We start from the raw sequence: 19,579 nt of genomic DNA, 5'->3' as shown, positions 1-19,579 counted from the left end.
TCAAAAAAAAGACGCTGGGTTTTCTTCAGCCATGTGAGATGTGATCACAGGGCTGTGACACCTTCAACAGCAACTTCTCGCAGGAGCAGGAGCAGAGAGACAATCGTGAACGTGGCACTTTGGAAACTGAGATGGCGTGACACAGACAGGAAACCCCTTGCTCACCCCTAAGGTAAAAGATGAAGGCAGCCCAGCACGTCGGACCAGAACCCCAGGGCCTCGGGGGGATGCCTCCTGGCACCGTCCCGCACCCTCCAGGGATCTGCAGCTTGAAGCTTTCTCAGCCAGGGACGGCCGCTTTCATTCCGTAGTCCCTGATGGGTTTTTCTGCCACAAAACACTTTTTGAATGTCTTGGCTTTCAGCATCCCCAGCACCCTGAGGCGAGAAGATCCCCAGCTCCACCATCTCCTTCTGTTTGCTTTGAGCCTTCACGCTAATAAAAGCACTACAGAGTCTGAAGCCAAATTACAGAGCGGCGTTGAATAACTTCTCTCTCTCTGCCCTTTTTTTAGGCCATGTGATTGTAGAGCTCCCATTTTACCTTCCAGCATCACGACTATTACCCATTGCCGAGCCGAAGAGACGCAGCCTACTTAGAGGACGGCGACTTGCTTTATTCCTACCCTACGAGCACACACGTACGCAGGCTCCCTCCCAAAGGGCTAAGCCTAGAGGCTGATACACCCCAGCGAGGGCTGGAGCCATTCTCTGAGCGCCCACAGCCAGCGGAGACGTGCCCAAGGTACTCACGGCAGCTTTGCCGGGCTCCTCGTGGTCCCCCCGCGGCACAGCCCCACCTCCCCGGCACGGGGCGCGTGCTGCGGCGCCGAGCTCACCGCCAGCTCCGAACCACAAGTGGCATCTCCGGCGCGGCCGCTCCTGCCAGGCTCTCCATCACGAGGAAGGCCGACACGGTTTCTCGGCGAACAGCAGCCGCGTACTGCGGGGAGAAAAAGAAAAAAAAAAATACAGAATGAGGGCAAGGGAAAAATGGGCTAATAAGAAGAGAAAGTCAGCCGGAATGAAAAATGCGCTGTGCTGCGCAAACTTTGCCGTCACGATGCTGGAGCCCAAATGCTGAAGAAATAGGTTAGTACACGGGGGAGGGAGGGAGGCAATGCTCCATAAACGTGTAAGGGAACTGATACGCAGCACAGCTTGCAAGCGGTCCTCGCCTGCCAGGCCTCTCCCTGCAGCCGGCGTTAGGGCAGGGGACACAGATTCAGTTTCAGCACGCAGATCAGTGCATCTACGAGCCTGACTGATGCTGTCTGAAGAGCCCGCAGCTGCCCTGCGTGATTTACATCGCCTTTATGAAAGGCTGCAGCGTGAATAAAGCACAAAACGTAATGCCTAGCCATCCTCCTCTCCCCACCGCCGAGCCTGACAGCTTTCAGCTCTTATTCTTATTCCAGCAGCAGCCCGGTGGTCAGCCTGCAGAGGAAATGGACCTCCTGCTACTGCCCGAGCCGCAAGAGCCACGACTTTCATCTTGAACCAAGCTTTGAGAAAAGAGAGCCAGAGACTAAGTGGCCAAGCCCTGGAGCCTTTAAGCCAAGCGCCAGCTCCCAGCACTTGCCACCCCGGGGAAGGGCTGTGGCCCTTTGACAGCCCCAGGACTCCCCCGGGCTGGTGGCAAAGCCTGAGACGCCTCGATGTCAGCCAAGGGAATGTTTCCGGTTGTTCCATCTCCTTCCCTATTACTGCCCCACAGGGAACAGGGATGCTGGAGGAGACAAAATGCTATTCAGCAGGCTGAGAGAGGGGAGACAGTCGAAGAACTACAAGGCACCCGAAAGCGGCTTAAAAGCCAGGTGAAAACGCATCTCAGCAGGCCGCACTTCCACCCAGCAAGTATGGGGACTAGCTTTCAGCACCCAGCCCGAAATATCAAGGCAGGAAGATGGGAATGGTTTTCCTCTCTCACCACCCAGCGCTACTTTCGATACCCGATAACGTATTCCCTTTCAAGTTCTTTGCTGCCGAGATGAAGAAATGCTGGCTGAAAGCAGGAGGCAGACAAAACTAAAAGCACCTCGGTGAGGACAAGCCCTTCTAGGAATTGACTTTCTCTAGGAGCCTTCCCATCAGCGGCCCACGCCATTCCCCGGCACTGAAAGTCCTTTTCAACACGAGATAAGGAGGGGCCCCATCAGTTAAGCTGGCAAAACATCCACGAGGCAAAACACCAAGATATTTCACAGCCTGGGGGAAGACGGGGGAAAAAAAATCACAACGTGCACGTCATTAAGAGCACGCAGATAATGTAAACCACAAGGAACGGGCTAAATCCGTCAGCCTGACCTCTCCGGGCAGCTCCTCACCCACGCTGCGTTCGACGAGGGCAGCGTATGTCCCCGCCAGCCCCTCAAAGCACAGGCACCTTTGATGAAGACAGAGCCAGCTTGGCTGTGCTCAGGAAGCTAATAAAAAAAATAAATCCACACTGAAATGCCACCTCTATAATCCTATCAGGTAGCAGTCCCACCAGCTGCTCTGCCAGTAAGAGCAGAGCACTTCAAGCGCTTGTTCCAGTCAGCTGCTTTTCCCAAAGCTATCCTCAGCTCAGCTACCCGCTCTGGGGACTTCAGAGAGTTCCCGCAGCCACTGCATCAATGAAGCATCCGTGTGCTACTGACCTTCAGCCAGACCTGCCTGCGAGTCATTAATCGCTCCTGAAATCCCCATCCATTACCGAGTTCCACAACAGAACAGTGAGAACATGAGATGTGCTGGGCCGGTTTCTTCAACTTAGGAACAAACTTTTTTAAGCCATACAGAGGCTTGTCAGAAGGGGGGAAAAAAAAAAAAGTGAAGAAAAAAAGAAAAGCCACAAATGTATATTTTATAGGCAGCCTTTAATTTTTTGTCTGTGATTACTGCAATAAAGTGCACCTAATTGTCCATGAAATGAGATAACATGGTTCTTAATACAACCAACATAATATCAAGATAAAACTCAGTGCAAAAATGCTTATCTGAAGACAACCAAAGCAGTTAAGACATTTACTGTGCAAACAGCCTTTTTCAATGCGTGTAACTTCTGGCTGGGGGCCAGTAAATGAAGTCAGCAAAACACAAAACGGCAGCAGGTTTGCTATTTCACTGCCAGTCCTGAAGCAGTACTCAGCTCAGCAGTGCCTTTAAGACTCTGCAGCGATGCTCTGGGATCATCTCTGTAGGGACACCGGTGAGCTCCAATTCAGCCAACGTCTAGACTTCAGCAACTGGGGGATTATTACTCAGCTACAAGACAGATGGAAGCAAGTCCAGACAAAGGGGGATGGGAGAGAGAGGAGAAATGCCAGAACGTATACACAGACATTAAGCATGAAAACACAGAACTGGCTGAGCTAAGAACTACTTCAGGACTTTCTCCATTTATAGTAAGCTAATCAGCTGTGAACCTCTGAACTACAATGCCTGCAGTAAGACCAAAATAGGACCTGCAGCCATTTCTTTGTGAAACACAGTTGATGCATTCCCATTTTGTGCAGAGACGTTTAATTAGAAAACCATGTCTGGTTTTATTTTCCATTGGTCTATTAAATATAAGTACATATCAGAGTGGTTATTTTGTATGGGAAAAAAAGCACAGCAGTTTCAATGTGTTCTGAACTGCAGTACAAAAGAGGTGTCGATCTAGACCCCAACCCTTTCCTTCTTCAAAATATACAGGACTGCAAAGTCAACTTTACACGGTAAGAAAATATATACACGTTACATACAGGAAACATATTCTGTACTTTTAAAAACTTTATACAACATTAGTGAGAAAAAATATACACATTAATAAAATCACATCCAATATATTCAACGTAGTAAGCAAATGCTACCAGAGGGAAGGCTGACACACCACGAAAGATGAGCAGAGCAAAGGATGGCATTGTATACCATCACACCATTTTTTTAAGCCTAAAACAGTTCTATTGTCAAAGATACCCTTTGAGGTAGACTCATCCAATTCTTAAACAACATGTTGAGATTAAAAAAAGGGATTTTTCTTCTCCCCTGAATAATGTTATACACGTAACTCTTGTTGTTGTTAAGATGATTATCCTGTGAAGGGTACAGCTGCAGACTTAGGCTAACTCAGTAACATTTGAAATGAACGACAGAACGTTGAATAAGATTTGCAAATAAAATACCTTCCCTCTAGGTTGTGTCCAATCTAGAGCAGTTCCTTAATATGTAACATACTTAAATTTGTATTTTTTGTTTGAATTTGAGCCTTATTTTACGTTTTTGTAAAGTCGTAGCAAGTCTATCATACAAGACAAGGTAATCTATAAAAATTAAAAGGAAACAGTACTATAAAACACACATGTAGTTATTAAAAATTTCAGTTGTTAAGGGACTCTCATTCAGTGCTTTTACCCGATACCTTACATTTCTGTTCATACACACACACCCCACAAACACAACAGTGTTTAAACGATGGCATTTACACAGAAAGCACAAAAGGAGATTACCTCTTGGGTTGATTATCTCACAAAGTTCAGGGAGCTCTGAGCACACGCTGCGTATGCTGCAAGGCTTTGCACAAAGGAATTCAGACCTCATACAGCTTTCACAGTTATTTCTACATGCATGGGCCAAACGCTCATCTCCTCAGATTTCCATTGACTTGGTATTTCAGAAATAGTTATTTTCTCTGTTTAGAGAAAGCACTGAAACCAGATAACAAATTAAGTTTGTTTCTTAAAGAGGAATACAACAATAGTACTCGTGTATTAAGATCTCATTTACAATATGGTCTTGGAGAATCACTTTCTTTCTGTTCAGTCACATACACTGCATACATAAATCAGTGCCTGAGGAAGTTACAATGAACGCATCGCTGTAATAACAAATTCTGTTCTCTTATTTGATAAAAGACAACCACAGAGCAAAGAAGCGTCCACAGGTTGCTCGGGTACAGCCACTCTTCAGCTCTGTCTCCACCCTCAGGCAAATGAGATAGTCACTTGTTCACATGTGACTGCTGTATTTTGTATTATTTAGAGAAACCGGCTGGTCATACCAATTCTTGCTTTGCAGATTAACACGTGCAGGCAACTCTGTTATTCAGCTCGCAGTGAAACTGAGCTTCCCCACCTGCCCCCAACAGGGGAGGTCTAATACTGTTTTCTCAACTCACATTTCACATCACAGGGCAGTTCTTTCCCAGACATCCTAAAGCAATGCTTACAGGTGCGTGCTGGCAAGAAAACTGATGCATACTGTTTTCAAAAACGTCTTGTGATTAGCAATGGAAATGAGAAACTTCCCTCAGCTTTCAATATGATAAAATACATCTGGGCAATCCAGACAGGGCTATAGAAATAGCTACTTTTTCAGTTTACCCACTTCAATTTTTCTGAAGTACCGTATTTGTAGTAAAAACAACGATGATCAAATTGAATCACTGTGTCTTAACGTTGGCCTGAATCATGCTCAAGTTCTAATTCAGGGGACTGGTTCCTTGTGTTCCAACCAAGCTGAAGCTCCATTCATTCTGCATCTTCCTTGGTTTCAGTTTTTTTTCTGTTACTTCCCTGAACTAGGCAAGCTCTCATGAATCTGGCTCCCAGAAGTCATGCAGTTTTCCCTAAAGAGTAAAAACAAAATAGAAAACGACTCAAATTTGTAAGGACTCACAATCCAACGTGGTGACCTTGAGCTAAGCAGTTGCCTACTCTCTTCTTTATTTGTTTATTTTAATTTGGAAACACTTTCCAGTTTCTCCACATGTGAATCAAACCCAACTGCCTCTGAAAGAAACAAATCTGGAAGAACTGCATCTTTAATAACTTTCATCAGCTGCTAAGTACCTCTGTAACCATGTCTATCCTCTAATTCCCCTCCCTCCCTGTAACAGGGAACCTGAGACACCACAAATGATGTCTTTTTTGTGAATTGCTTTGAGTGATTATTATTCTTTACAGATTAATGTTCGATTACACATTTTTAAACTGAAAACAATACTAAGCATATACGTGTAATTTAAACTTCCTAGAAATGCACTAGATTACTGGAAAGCTGAACAATTTTTGTATTTATTTTCAAAGGTAACTTTATATTCCAAGAGAGGACCTCAGCACATTAAGAAAGAAACACAAGAACAGAGCTGAACTCCGGCTATTAGAAGAAGTCATCCACCTATTCCACCAAGGTCAGCAAGATATTGCCAAGACAAGTATTAATGAAAGACTAATCCTGAAATTACTTGCTACTGCATCCGTTCACAGAGCACGAGAGGGTTTTCCTACTCATTGCATGAAATTAGACACTTTCCAGGCAGGGGGCGGTGGGGGGCTGTTAATCAAGAGCTGTTAAACACATGTGCGTAGAGCCCTGGATTCAGGCAGTCTCCAAGTGACAAAGCGCCAGACAATAGCAGGAAGTGCATCACAGCATTCCTGCCCCACTCAGTCCTTTCCAAAGCATCCACTAATGACTGTAATCAGGGACAAGCCCTGCAACTTGACTCAGTATTAGCACTTATTGCGTAAGCCATTTATGAGAACAGCACTTTTAAGGGTAAAGAGGGAATCTTGGTTTTACCGCAGCCAGCAAAGTAAGAGTTTTAACTAAGGACTATCCTAATACACCTAAGTGTATTCAACAGCCATGCAATTTAAGGAGGAAAAAAAATCCTTTAAAAATCAACATGCTATTTTCAAATGGTAAAGAATAAATTTAATGCACTCTGCAATATGAAAAGAAATTTAAAAAAAAGTTTTCCTTACAATACCTGAGTAGGCAGAGTGGTCTGTATCATATCTTGCCATTTGCCATATATCCTAGCAACCAAGTCTTTTACCTGCAAATTCAGATTAGTTTAGCCACTTGTATTTTAAAAAAAAAGCCAAAAATCAAAACTACCTCCCCCCCAAAAAAGAAGAAAAACGAAACCCCACCCAAGGATTATCGGGAGGGAACAGTTTTACAACAGGCATACAGAGCATCACCACCTCAACTCCAACAAGATCCCTGTAATCTGGGATTTTGAATCCAAAATTATCTGCTCCACAAAAGCTCGTTACAGGAAGATGATTTAAAATGTTAAGTGTTTGGCATCAACACGCAAGCCTCTGGCCTCCAAATACCCATCTCGGCCCTTGGGTAAGTTAGCTTTGTTACACGAGTCTGATTGCTTTTAAGGGGAAAAGGTGCCTGCCATGGCAATCAGGAAAGCCAACTATGCAGCACTGTCTGAATCTGAATTCCTTATACATTTTTTTTTCCCGTAACCAATCACAAGCAGGTGTTATATACCAGGTATTCACAGTTGAGATTTGCTTCACACACTGTGTAAAACGATCACAGTGGTGCCTTCTGGCAGTTACTGCAGTATCACAACAGAAGAAGTAGTGAAAGGGAAAAAGCAAATGACATTTTCATCTCCCAGGGCAAGTGCAATAGAAACAAAACAGACAGGGGTCTGATATTCAAAAATTCAAGCCAAGATTCTGTAACTTGTTAAAAGGATCCATGTTGTACTGATCTTGCTGAATAAAAAAAAGTCTTACTGAGAGTTAAGAATGCACAAATATACAAGTGTTTGATTTAAGGCTGGCAAAGCCAAGGCTTTTCAAAGTGGAGGTGATCCCATTTGGCTTGCTATGACAGGAGGCAAACCATGAAAGTCACAGAATTAGGACTAACGTTAGCAAGCTACGTACCACAAAGCAAATGAAAGGCAATTATCCAAGCTTGATGCTACATCACATATAGTGTTGGCTTAAACCCACAACATTTTTAACAACTAATTTCAACTAAGTCATTATTTTGAAAATAAGAGACGTGCAAGATGGTCAGGCTAGTTTTTCTGTACTGTGTCCGTCCCACACTGTATGTAGCCTCTGCTTTTAAAAGCAGAAGATGGCTTAAAAGCAGAAGATTGCTTCCTGTCAATTAACAAGGACTGCCATGAAAAAGAAAAGGAGCAACTCTGTGGGTCTGAAAGTTGAGATAACTAGCTATAAGGCAACAAACTCGCATCTTAAGAGTTCTTAGTCCTGTAGTTAGCAAAAAGAGTATTTTCAGTGTATTAAAACAGACGTGTATTTATGTATGAGTACAGATGTGATTCAGACAGAGAAACCAGGAAAAAGAAATCCATGAATCCGTGAGGAAAGCTTAGAAATTCCAGGGTTGGGATGAGGTAACAACGCAAAAAAAACCCACACAACTCAAACCAAACAAAAAAAAAACAACGAAAGCAGATTGTCTTACCTTAGTTCGATAAAACAGCCTTGCATCTTCCCTAATATCACATTTTATGTGCTTATCTAAGGCACCACAGAGCTTCAGTAAGTGTTGCTAAATAAAGACAAAAATGAACAGCTATTTTAATATTCCATGTTGAAACTAAAAACTTGCTTCAAGTACTATTTCAATGTAACAATTATATGCTTCAGTCTGAAGTTTTCTCCAAAATATAAGGAAATGGAGGAAAAAAAAAAACAAGATCTGAAGATCCTGTATCAGCTGTTGATACGCACCTCATGAGACAAGTTTAAGATCTTAAGAGAAAAAAAAAGTAGTTTCAAAATTTTATCAGAGCACAGCTATATATCAAAAATTTTAAAGTTCCTACTAGCTAATTTACAAGTCCTTTCTGTTCCCAAAGTAGCAAGAACAGTGCCACTCAGGCCTTTTACCAACTAAAAAAGTTCTGGAGCTAAAACAGCTAAAAATAACGTTTTCAGTAATAACTCAGGTAATTTCCTTTTGCAGTCTGCAGGAATTGGCTGAACAGTAAAAACGTACGCAGTGTGTACGCACTGATCTCTAAACTTCTGATGGTCTTTTTTTGCAACTTCATAATCTCCTAATAACTGCTCCCAAGATCTTTGATATTCTGTGAATCTCATGATAAAATTCTCATACTTAATCCCTAACCTGCTGCAAAACAGCTCCACTCTGTAGGTGAAACATGCTGAAATTCTACTTATAAACATTTACTGGTGTCTCAAGACCATGGCAATTCACCCCATCCAAGTGGAAGAAGACTAGAGCTGAAATAATAATACTGATTTTATACCCAGTCTAGCCTGCACAAGATTTATATACAGTGCCATTCAGCCACACACCGTGAATATCAGGCTCTTTCTTCATCAAGAAATTCAGAGACACCAGTGTTGTGCATGGGTTTGTTTTTTAATCAAATTCCCCATAGATCTTCAGAAAGCGGTTGTAAAAGACACATCTCAAAGAGATCACTGCAATATAACTATTTTCTTTTTTTTTTTTACCAAAGATGTTTTTGCTTCACTTTGCAGTCTGTGATAATCTTTTCGCAATTGAGTAGGCAACTGAGACTGTTAAGCCCCAGGCTCTTTAGGAAAGATAGGCTGGGAAGATGATGAGGGTGTGTTGCCCTGTATGTGAGAAAGCAGCTTGTGTGCATGGAGCTCTGCCTGGGGATGGATGAGGAGCCCACTGACACTTCATGGGGTTAGAATTAAACAGAAGACCCATAAAGGCAACATTGTAGTGGGTCTCTGTTACAGGGCACCTACGTAGGAAGAAGCAGCAGATGAGGCCCTTTACAGACAGAGAAGAGCAGCCTCACATTCTGAAGGCCTTGGTCCGTACAGGGGACTTCAACCACCCTGATATCAGTTAGAGAGAGAACACAGCAGGACATAAACCAGGAGTCTCCTGTATTGCACTGATGATAACTTCCTCCTCCAAGTAATAACACAGACAGCAACAAGGAGAGGTGCTCTGCTAGACCTCACGCTCACCACCAACAAGGGGCTTGTAGGGCATGTGAAGGTAAAAGCAGCCTTGGCTGCAGTGACCACAAAGAGTTCAGGATCCTGAGGGCAGGGATGAAGGTGAAACGTAAGCTCACAACCCTGAGAGCTCCAAGAGAGCAGACTTTGGCCTCTTCAAGGATCTGCTTGGAAAAGTCCCACGGGATAAGGCCTTGGAAGGAAGAGGGGCCTGAGAACACTGGTTAGTATTCTAGATCTGGAGGTTTCATCTGATCAGCAGGAAAACGCTTCTTTACTACAAAGGTGACTTAGTGCTCAAACATGTTGGTCAGAGAGGCTGTGGAGTTTCCCTCAGAGATACTCAAAAAGCTGTCTGGCCATGGTGCTGGCCAACCTGCTCTAGGTGGCCCTGCTTGAACCTCCAGAGGTCCCTTCCAACCTAAACCATTCTGTGATTCTGTGAAACAGAAGCAAATGTTACTGCTTTACCTCCCTCTTCAAGGCTTCACATAACACATTTCTTAAAAGCCAGGAGTGGTTCTATGGAACAGAAGATTTACACAAACATCTTGCAGCAAGCAACTCACAACAAATGTTCACAGAAATCTCAGTAAGATTACCAGGAGGCTAAACAGAAGGTATTACTTAACAGCTGTTCACATCTCGCAGCACAAGGGAACTATGGCTACGTAGAACAGAAGAGATACTGTCCCAGCCCTCACTTGCTGATGGCTGCACTCCAGCACAGAAAAACACAATGTGTTTGAGCATATTTTACTGGATATTTTCAAAATGGTTTTCTTCTAGATTAAAGTTTCAGCTTTACTTAAGTAGTTCATAGGATCGCCAGAGTTCTGAGGATCTGTGTTGAGTTAATCTCCAGTTACTCTGTGAAAGATAACGTCTGCTGATCGACAGACTTGTGTTTTGACATAATTCCACTTGCAAAAATGCAGGAGAGGTTTCTTTCTCTGCAGTAACTGCAAGGAAGAGCTCTTCTGCATTTACTTTGCCTCAGAACAAGTTTCTCCCAGTGCAGTTATCCTCTGGTGATCTTCTGTCACCTTACCAGAATAGACCAAAAGTGCATAATAATTAGTCTTTTAAAATCTAAAGATCTAGCCACTGTAGTTACTTACCCTTTGATTGGAATTTACAGTGTCAAAGAAGCTAGCTTCACTGACTAGATGAAGGAGGATGTAGACTAGGTAGTACACCTGTAGAGAAACCAACAGAGCTTCAGCAGTCAAAGCACAATCTTTAGCTACAGCATTATCTTTGCTTTAATGATTCAGTATCATGACTGTGCTGGCATCCTCCAACAGCCAAATAAATGAATAGGTACATCTACACATTTACCTAAATAAATAATATGAAACAACACATTCATATATTAGAAACATTTTAAAACAGTACTACGCTGTTTTAAGTTACCCAAGTGACCCACAAAGCTTTCTGTGGTTTCAATTACTGAAAATTAAACTCAGCAGTTGACTTTGTTTTCCTATCGTCTACATCCAGATCAAAATACTTGCTAAGAGATTACATGGTAGACTCAAATAACCAAACCAATACTGAATTCTCAGATGAGTAGAAGTTTTTCTAAAACTGGTTTACAAGAAAAGATTCATTTTCAAAATTGCAGAAGATGCATAAAAAAGACAAACAAAAATATACTATCAGCTACATACCTCCTGTTCTAGTTCTGTATGAAGGTGGTCTTCACTGACATTCTGCTGCTCATCTGTTCTCATCTTCTCTAGTAGATTAGAAGGTTTCATGTACACCAGATACTGATGCAGAAGACACATCTACAGACACATGCATTAACAGATTGGACTGGTTCACTGGCAACGGAAAATTTTAAACAGTGCCACTACCGTATCACATGTCCATTAACACAAGAACATCTATAAAAGGGGCTCTTAATTAAAATGATTATTTCACGCTTTGGGTAATCCTTGACTATTTGCAAACTAAAGCATTTGTATGTTGCCTCATTAACCCCTTGTTTTCATAGAGTGATTCTACATAAATATAAAAAGACGACAAAAGAAGCATAAACTTCTCTCCAACGTCCAAAATTAATGTTTAGGCACTTAAGCAATATTGCACTTACAAGCTGCAGAACATAAAGGTTACACACATGTACAAATATACTTCTAACACTAAAATAAAAATTAGTGATTGTTTTCATACTGTAAGCCTATTTTCCTGTTAAAGAATGACCAAAGTACAAACACAAAATACACAAGTTTTCTAAAACTTTCAAAATTATACACATGCAAAACATGCAGTCAGTACCTGCTTGTCGCTGTCATCAGGTATTCTTATATGCTTTTTATTAAGAAGCTTTCCAATTATCACTAGGCTAAGGCGTCTTCTTACTTCCCTGAAAAAACAAGTTTGTTTTTTATTTCTTTCCCAGAGAACGTCTCAAATCCACAGTTTCGACAACGTATAGTGAGGCTGTGCTTGGCTTCCCTAGACACAGACTTGCCCACAGCTATTCAATTGGATTTACTGAAGATAGGTGCTATTAAACCAGTAAAGAGGCTAGTAAGGTGCAAGTATCCTTGTCTCATTACAGCTTTTCTTGTGGACAAGCAAACATTGCTAGAAGCTTGCCTCCAAGCCTGAAATCAAAGGCCAAAATCATTCTCTGCTCTCAGATACATTTTTTTATTTATTTCAAAGATGCAGAACACTTGACAGACTGACATAAAATCATATATTAATCACCCAAAGAACATTTAATTTTTGATCATTCAGCCAAAGATTAGAGTAGGTGATGGATGTTAGAAGTTATGCCTTTATTTACTATAGGGTACCAGAAAGTTCATAGCCCAGAAAACTATGTATAAAATGTAAAATAACCCTTTTCCACCACAGAGGTGATTAAGAAACTACATATACACAATGACATGCACATACATCCGTAACATATGATAAAACCCAAATATTTGTGGTGGCGGTGGTTTTTCAAAGTATCTCCCTCCTCCCCCACAAAAAAACATAATGCAAAAAAACCACAAAAGCAATGCAACACCTATTGCATTTATCAGGCTCTGGGCTTGTACAAATAAATAAGCTGTTAGTGTGTCATTACCGTCCACGTATTATCCAGCTAGGGACCAGCTGAACCAGCCACAGAAGATTATGGTGCTGACTGGAGAGTTCACTCACTGCCAGACACAGCTCAGGCATCTTTAAAAGAACAAAAACAATTTTAAAAAAATCACCCAATTTACTAAACAATGGGGACATTGGACATTTGTTTTATTTGCAAAGGAATACACATCTGCTACCAAGAAACATATACACAACACAGATGTTAAAAGGAATTGGGCTAGCAATAGATGATGTGCATAAAGATATTTCCGCACTGCAGCTGTAGCTATGTCTCCTAAATACTATTTTACAGTAGGGTAGCTGAGATCAGGTTGCCTTTCCTGACATTTCATCAGCTTAGTGCAATCATTTCTTTTATTCTTTCAAATAGCCATTTTAAACAATCTATAGTTGACAAAATTGCTGCAAGTTCAATACAACAGTCCCCTTGCAGAAGGGGACGGGCAAGCGTAATGTTTTTAGGCAGACACTCTCTCAGCACACCCAGCCCCCTCCTAAATCTCATAGACACAAAGCTCCCAATCTGTTCATATTACATCTACAAGCAGTATTTTTCTGCTATGTAAAGGAAAAAAAACATCAAAACAAATTTCTTGAAAATTAAGCTGCAGTTTCATAAATCTAGCACTAGAAAATGAATTATGAAGTTACCTTTGTATCCCAGTCTTTTATACTTATCAGAAGCTTTATGAAAAGGCACTGAAAATCTATCAAAGGAACTTGCTTTAGCTGTTTCTCCAAGCTTATTTTAAATAGCAATAGAAGCAGCAGCAATATTTCTTGGTCTGTATATCCACCTTCGACTACCGTTGTACAGAAATCTAGAAACTTTAAAAGAAATAAAAAGCATTAAAATCTGAAATTGGTTTAGCTTCTATTAAAGTGCGATGAGATCTTAAGTTTTCCACCCTCACTTTAAAATGCACTCCAGGTAACAAATTGTTCTTGCAATAAATACAGGAAAACTACTAGCTCCCCTAGTAACTGTCTGCATTTTTTATTTTTATTTTTTTAAAAAACACCTACTGGAGGCTCATCTTATAAACATTTTAATACTTTTGAACAATGACAATAATCCCTGGACATAAGAGTATGAAAGATCTTTCTACACCGCACCATTAATCCTATTCTAACTAAACAGAAGACTGACAGACTTTCTAACTATACAAGCAATACTGAAAACAATCAAGAGATTTTTCCCCGCCCAATTATCATCACATGGATTACTTACAGTATGGGATGTGTATTTTTAAAAGGAAACACAAATGAATCAAGAGACATGTAAGTCTGTCTCTAGAGGAGATGCTACATGTGCTTGCTCTTGAACTGCATGATTATATACGATCATCATTTATGTGATCATGACAAACCTCTAAAGAGGCATTGTTAGGAGGGTTCAAATATTTCCACAAGGAACTTGTAAACCAGTTACAGAGGCAGTATTTTCATAAAGCGTTTAATCACAGAACAAGCCTGGGAAGTGTGACCAGCCCATGGTTTCACAGGACACAGCATGGATTAACAGCTCACTTCCACAAAAGAGGCAGTCACGGCTCCACCTGCCCTCCACGAGCTCCCATCCCATTCACCTCCGGCTGCACAGGGACTGACCACAAGCCTCTGTGAGCTGCACTAGCACAGAGGCAGCATAAAACATAACAGCCAATACCAGCTCCCCCTCCCACTGGAGCACACTGACACTTTTCTTTTATATGAGGGAGCAAAGAAGCCCGATAGAGAGCCACACTGGAAAAGGGAGGCATCAGGAACTGAGAGAAGCCAATGGAAGTCAGGGAGAAAGGAAACTGAAGTTTGCAACAAGCCTGCAACAATCTCTGCTGAACGTGGAGCTGAAAGCCCAGCACAACACCTACTCAAAAAACAAGCCCAGGGCTAGATTAAGGCACCATTTTTTTTCTTTCTAAAAAACAAAAGAATAAAATTAAACAAACAATCACCCTTGCATAGTAACTGGAGTTTTCTCACCTTGATTACATTAATTAGATTGTTTTCCGGTAGACTGGTGAAGGCTGGACTGGCAGAGGAGAGATATCCTCTTGGTTGCCGTTTGCTCACTGTTCCTTGCATCTGACTCCTAATGAAAGAGATGCTAACCTGAGCAATCAACAATTTAAAAGCCCACAAAGGCTTATTTGCATCAAACCGAAGGAAAAAATAGCATGGTTTAAACACCTTCAAATCAGAACTATCCCCAGCTACAGAGCACACGTCTTAAACTTATAACCAATTACTTACAATTCTGCCCAGCTATTTAGGCAACAATTCATGTAAATACCCATTAGACAGTTGTAGGACAAAGAACAATACTCTGATTTGCTGAATCCTTACCTGGCAGAAATTGTTTTAAACTCTGGCTTATTTACTCTATGAATACCTAAGTTTAGAATGTAAAGAGATGGAATAGGGGAAAACAAAGAAAAACCTTCTGATTCTACATTCTAAACACAGGACCTGCTTACACAGGATCCAAGCAATAGGTGTCAAAATGAAAACACTTACAAAATATCACACTCATTAAAGTTGGGCTGCAGATGCTCCAATGGAAAGAGAAATGCAAATGTAACACCCATATTGACAAAAACAGTTGACACATCAGCTAGTGAAGGTATCCACGGTTTAGACTGTTCATCACTGATGGAAGCTACAAGCAAAAGATATGGAATGGATTAGTTTAAATTCAGTTCTTAACATTAGTTCCTTATCAGAGAAGCAAATACATTCAGCTGTTTGCATCAATTCTGCCAGCTCTAATCTCAGAAGAATTGCTGTTATTTTCAGAACTATAGTGTGAGGGGTAGTCTTATGCAGTATTTTACACTTAAGAAACATCTTGCCTATGTAACAGGTAAATTAAGATTCCACCCATTTTCTCACAGCTGTCTCTCATCACATAGAGTAGAATAAGCAAGAAGGCAAGATTTACTTTTAAGAGAATAGATAAATTACTGTTCTGTGTAGGTAGAGGTAAGAGAGTGTTATAATGGGACTGAAAGTGGAGCTAAATAAGATTTAAGACAGGGAAGGTTTCTAGAACAGAAGTGCAAAATACAAGGAATTCACTGATTGAGGTAAGCAAAAACGCTCATTGCAAAAAGCTGATTTGTATCACGACTCACATCTGAACATCTGCAAACTGTACAGAGGGTTCTGTATAGGACACAAACTAAAAAGGTGACATCAAACTCCATGCAGTGTTTTCCAAACAATGACAGAAGTCGCTAGAATTTTGAATTGGATCAATTCTCTCAGGGTTAATTCTTTAAGAACAAAAAAGGCAAATATAATACAACAGTAGCACTCAAGACACTGCAGGTTCAGATCTCAACATTCAATTCAGGTGTTTTTTGTTGTTTGTTTTAAATAAAGCATCCTGAGTTAAGCACCAGAACAGAACATCTCAGAACAGTTTTGGAGACTCCACAATTTGCAATTTTTTAGTTAGACAAACTTTTAAGGAGCAACTGTAGCCTATTTGATCCTGCTTAAGGTAGATACATAGGTCAGAGATGGGCTAAGATCTCTCCCAGTCTTAATTCTTTGAACGCTCATTGATCAGCTTGAATTGTTCATTCTGACATGAGCTTAATGTTAACAAAGCAAAAAATGACAGAATCACAGAATTGTAGGGGTTGGAAGGGACCTCAAGAGATCCAACCCCCCTGCCAAAGCAGGTTCCTTAGAGCAGGAGGCTACATTTCCTCTCGTATCAGCTCACAGTCCTGTTTCAAACAACATTTAAAATACGCAGAACAATTTCAATAGAACTGCCCAAGAATGTCAAGCAAACTTGATTACTTTAACGATGTTAACTGTTAATTTAAATAGTGACTTTGATGGGTCTGAATGAGGACACTGAGAACATCCAAAGCAACTGGTACTGAAAAAGTTCAGAGTACAGATGAAGGAAGGCAAAATGCACAAGAAACAAGCAACAGTGTAGGCTGAACCAGACCCTTGTAAATGTTTACATGCAAGTGTATAACTCTTTTCCCTTTTGCCATTTATTTGGAAAAAAAAAACTACGCACTGCTACATACTGAGTATAACTACGTGAAAGCCATCTTGTAGGTCTTAGTTTATGAAATGAATGTCTGCGTCTACCGAAGAGAAAGATGGAGAGTAAACCTGAGCAGACCGGGCTTCTCCGCAGGTCAATTCCATTTGTGAAAGAACAGAAGCGTGTTTAAAAGGTTCTGTGCTGGATGCACAGATTTGCAAGTATATGCCAGGATCACTCCCTGGGGTACAGCTTGCAAAAACTCAGTGAAGACCAACTCCTGTTACTTACATAATGCACAAAGGCTAGAAGAACTTAAAGTCATGCCAGAATCACATAACAGAGCCAGGGCTTTTTCCTTCCTTCCCAACACCTTTCTATACTTAATGGAAGGGAAATACCTTTGTTTAGATGGTCAGTCTTCCATCCCTCAAATACTCACCATTTTTTAGTGTTATTTCAATCAATCTGTTTAAAATCTGCGAGGAAACACAATAGCCAGGATGAACAGACATCATCTGTGGAGGAAAAAAAAAAAATGCTATGAGTCAAACATCAAGTTGCAAGATGACAACGTTTTTCTTTAAAAAAAGAAAAAAGCCAACTCTTCATTAAAGCTTTTAAAAAAGCCGTAACAGAAAATGAATACCAACGCATAGCACATCATGGAGAACAGACTATTATGATTTCAAGCAGTACACACATTCTGTGAATGCTTTTAAAGTAATTATTCACAGTGTCTGAAAAACTGCAACCCCATGTTGAATCTGCCTGTTCTTAAGAAGGCACTGAGGATTAGGGGAATGGAAGTATCAGCTGTCCTTTTGGAACCCCTTTGTATCCGTGATCAAACTGAACTCCTTAATCAGAAGCGAGGGCAACTGAGAGTTGACCTCAACCTTTTCCAGTCGCAGGTAAGTAGAACACGGGCAAGACTACACCAAAACAGTCAATCCTTAACTACAAAAATATGACTATGAAATGCACGTCACGCTCCCTAGCATTTCACCAGGCCAGCAAAACCTCCTCTTCTTCTCTCCCAAGTGCTGGACAGTTTTGTGCTCTGTGGGCAAACTGAACTGGCTCACGCTTCCACCCTATCAAAAGAACGCCAGAGCTCATATAAGAGTGGAAGGCAGTACTTTCCTAGCGGGAGAGAAAGAGATGGAAAACGAAAATGTTTTCCTTTTGGCAAAAGCAGAAAGGGAATCGACAGACCCAGGCTGCAATTCTGCAGGCAGTCCAGCTTTATTCTTCATTTCAGGCACAGTTAGAAAGCGGTAAGTAATAATGGAATGAAGATAGGAAATGGGTGTTTTTTCTGAGTAACAGAACAATGCACATTCCCTGGGGACTTGGGTACTGGCACAGACATCTAGAAAGAAGACAGCCACAACATTTCCTTTGACAGCATCTCTACTTTTTTTTTTCCCCTGAGCCATAATGCACATCGGCTTTGTCAGAATAAAAGTTCTGATAATGCAGGTATTTAGATTTATAAAGTACATACTACAGAATGTACTTATTTTTTTCGTGTGGAAGGAAATAGATAAATAATTGCTTCTGATTTGTCCCACACTATTAACATCCCAAAATATCTTCTCACCTAGCATGTGCTGAGCCCTTTTCAGATGAAATACCATGTACGAAGATGGACAGGAAGCTTTACAGTCACTCAGAAAGTGTGGAGAAAAGCGTGGAAAAAGCATTTTATTCCTAGTGACAGTCAAAGTATTCCAGACTGGAGAACAAATCAGAACTCTAAGAACTGCTAAACAAATGCAACAGATTCACAGACTGGTACCGATTATTTCTGCAACAGTTGGCTTCCAGGAAGAATATTCTATCTGACAGAGTGTAACTGCAGAACAGTGTGGTCTTACCCAGAAAAGCCACTTCAGAATTGGTGTGGGACACAAGCTACAGCTGTAAGCAGAACTTAGAAAACCATGAAGAGCTAGAAAAAGCTGCTGTGTTACGTCAGAACTGTAAGACAAAGATGGGGTGGGGGAAAAAAAGGAGAAAAATCCATTAGTGGTTGAATCAACAGTTTCACAATTAAGTTTCACCATTAAGAAATTCCCCACCCCTCAGATCATCACCAACAGCAAACAAAGACCTGAACATCCAAAACAGATGATATTCTTATACTTTTACCTACTATAAAATACTACAGTAATTAAACCCTATTCTTGACAAAAATTTTTAAAACACTAAATTTAGAACAACTTTTTTTTTTTGTCTAGAATGCCACACGATATGATTTGGAAGTATTTGTATTGTTAGAGGAAAACAGCTTCAAACAAACATGGATTTACACTATCGTATTATGAATCATTATTCCTGTCTACACAGATGGGCTGATGGGCTCTGTCAGATCAGTGAATAAGATACCATATTTTATTATTTTTGTTACTGACAATGACCTTCACAAACTCTTTTACAGGAAAAGAGAAAAAAACATTTCAGATTTTTTGAATTATCTCATTTTTTTGAAGAATCTTTCAAATAATCTAGAGGTCAAACACAGCAAATAAAATCAAATGGTCTCATCTTGCTAGGCAAATCTGTGAGGCGCAGAAAGTAGCTGTCGGAAGAACATAAAATCTGTAAGATTTAGCAGTAAGTTCTTTTAGTTGAAATCTTCCTTAGCAAGTAACGTGTGCCATAAGCAGCTGAATTAATGATTCCCAATTTACCACGTACCCCTGTTTAGG

The 19,579-nt window shown here is 40.9% G+C and overlaps 1 protein-coding gene across 5 annotated transcripts in view; it reads right to left on the bottom strand.

The window, feature by feature from the left end:
- Positions 1 to 2,853: 2,853 nt before the first annotated feature.
- Positions 2,854 to 19,579, bottom strand: part of SLF2 (SMC5-SMC6 complex localization factor 2) — a 32,743-nt gene continuing 16,017 nt past the window's right edge. For 3 of the 5 annotated variants that reach the window (XM_050711903.1, XM_035547740.2, XM_050711902.1), the window contains exons 9-20: positions 18,746 to 18,848; positions 17,305 to 17,380; positions 15,365 to 15,506; positions 14,831 to 14,939; positions 13,496 to 13,672; positions 12,822 to 12,919; positions 12,017 to 12,104; positions 11,404 to 11,523; positions 10,852 to 10,929; positions 8,223 to 8,309; positions 6,739 to 6,807; positions 2,854 to 5,592 (exon numbers count right to left, since the gene is read on the bottom strand). In XM_050711903.1, coding sequence (XP_050567860.1) covers positions 5,557 to 5,592; positions 6,739 to 6,807; positions 8,223 to 8,309; positions 10,852 to 10,929; positions 11,404 to 11,523; positions 12,017 to 12,104; positions 12,822 to 12,919; positions 13,496 to 13,672; positions 14,831 to 14,939; positions 15,365 to 15,506; positions 17,305 to 17,380; positions 18,746 to 18,848 — 1,183 coding nt within the window. In that variant the 3' untranslated portion in view covers positions 2,854 to 5,556. The remainder of the gene's footprint in view (positions 5,593 to 6,738; positions 6,808 to 8,222; positions 8,310 to 10,851; positions 10,930 to 11,403; positions 11,524 to 12,016; positions 12,105 to 12,821; positions 12,920 to 13,495; positions 13,673 to 14,830; positions 14,940 to 15,364; positions 15,507 to 17,304; positions 17,381 to 18,745; positions 18,849 to 19,579) is intronic. The other 2 variants (XM_035547741.2, XM_050711904.1) reach the window with 1 other exon arrangement.

This window comes from Cygnus atratus, chromosome 7, assembly GCF_013377495.2.
Source record: "Cygnus atratus isolate AKBS03 ecotype Queensland, Australia chromosome 7, CAtr_DNAZoo_HiC_assembly, whole genome shotgun sequence".
In the NCBI taxonomy this organism is placed as follows: domain Eukaryota; kingdom Metazoa; phylum Chordata; class Aves; order Anseriformes; family Anatidae; genus Cygnus; species Cygnus atratus.
Note: the sequence above shows the minus strand (reverse complement) of the source record. Positions and strands in the feature narration are given on the sequence as shown.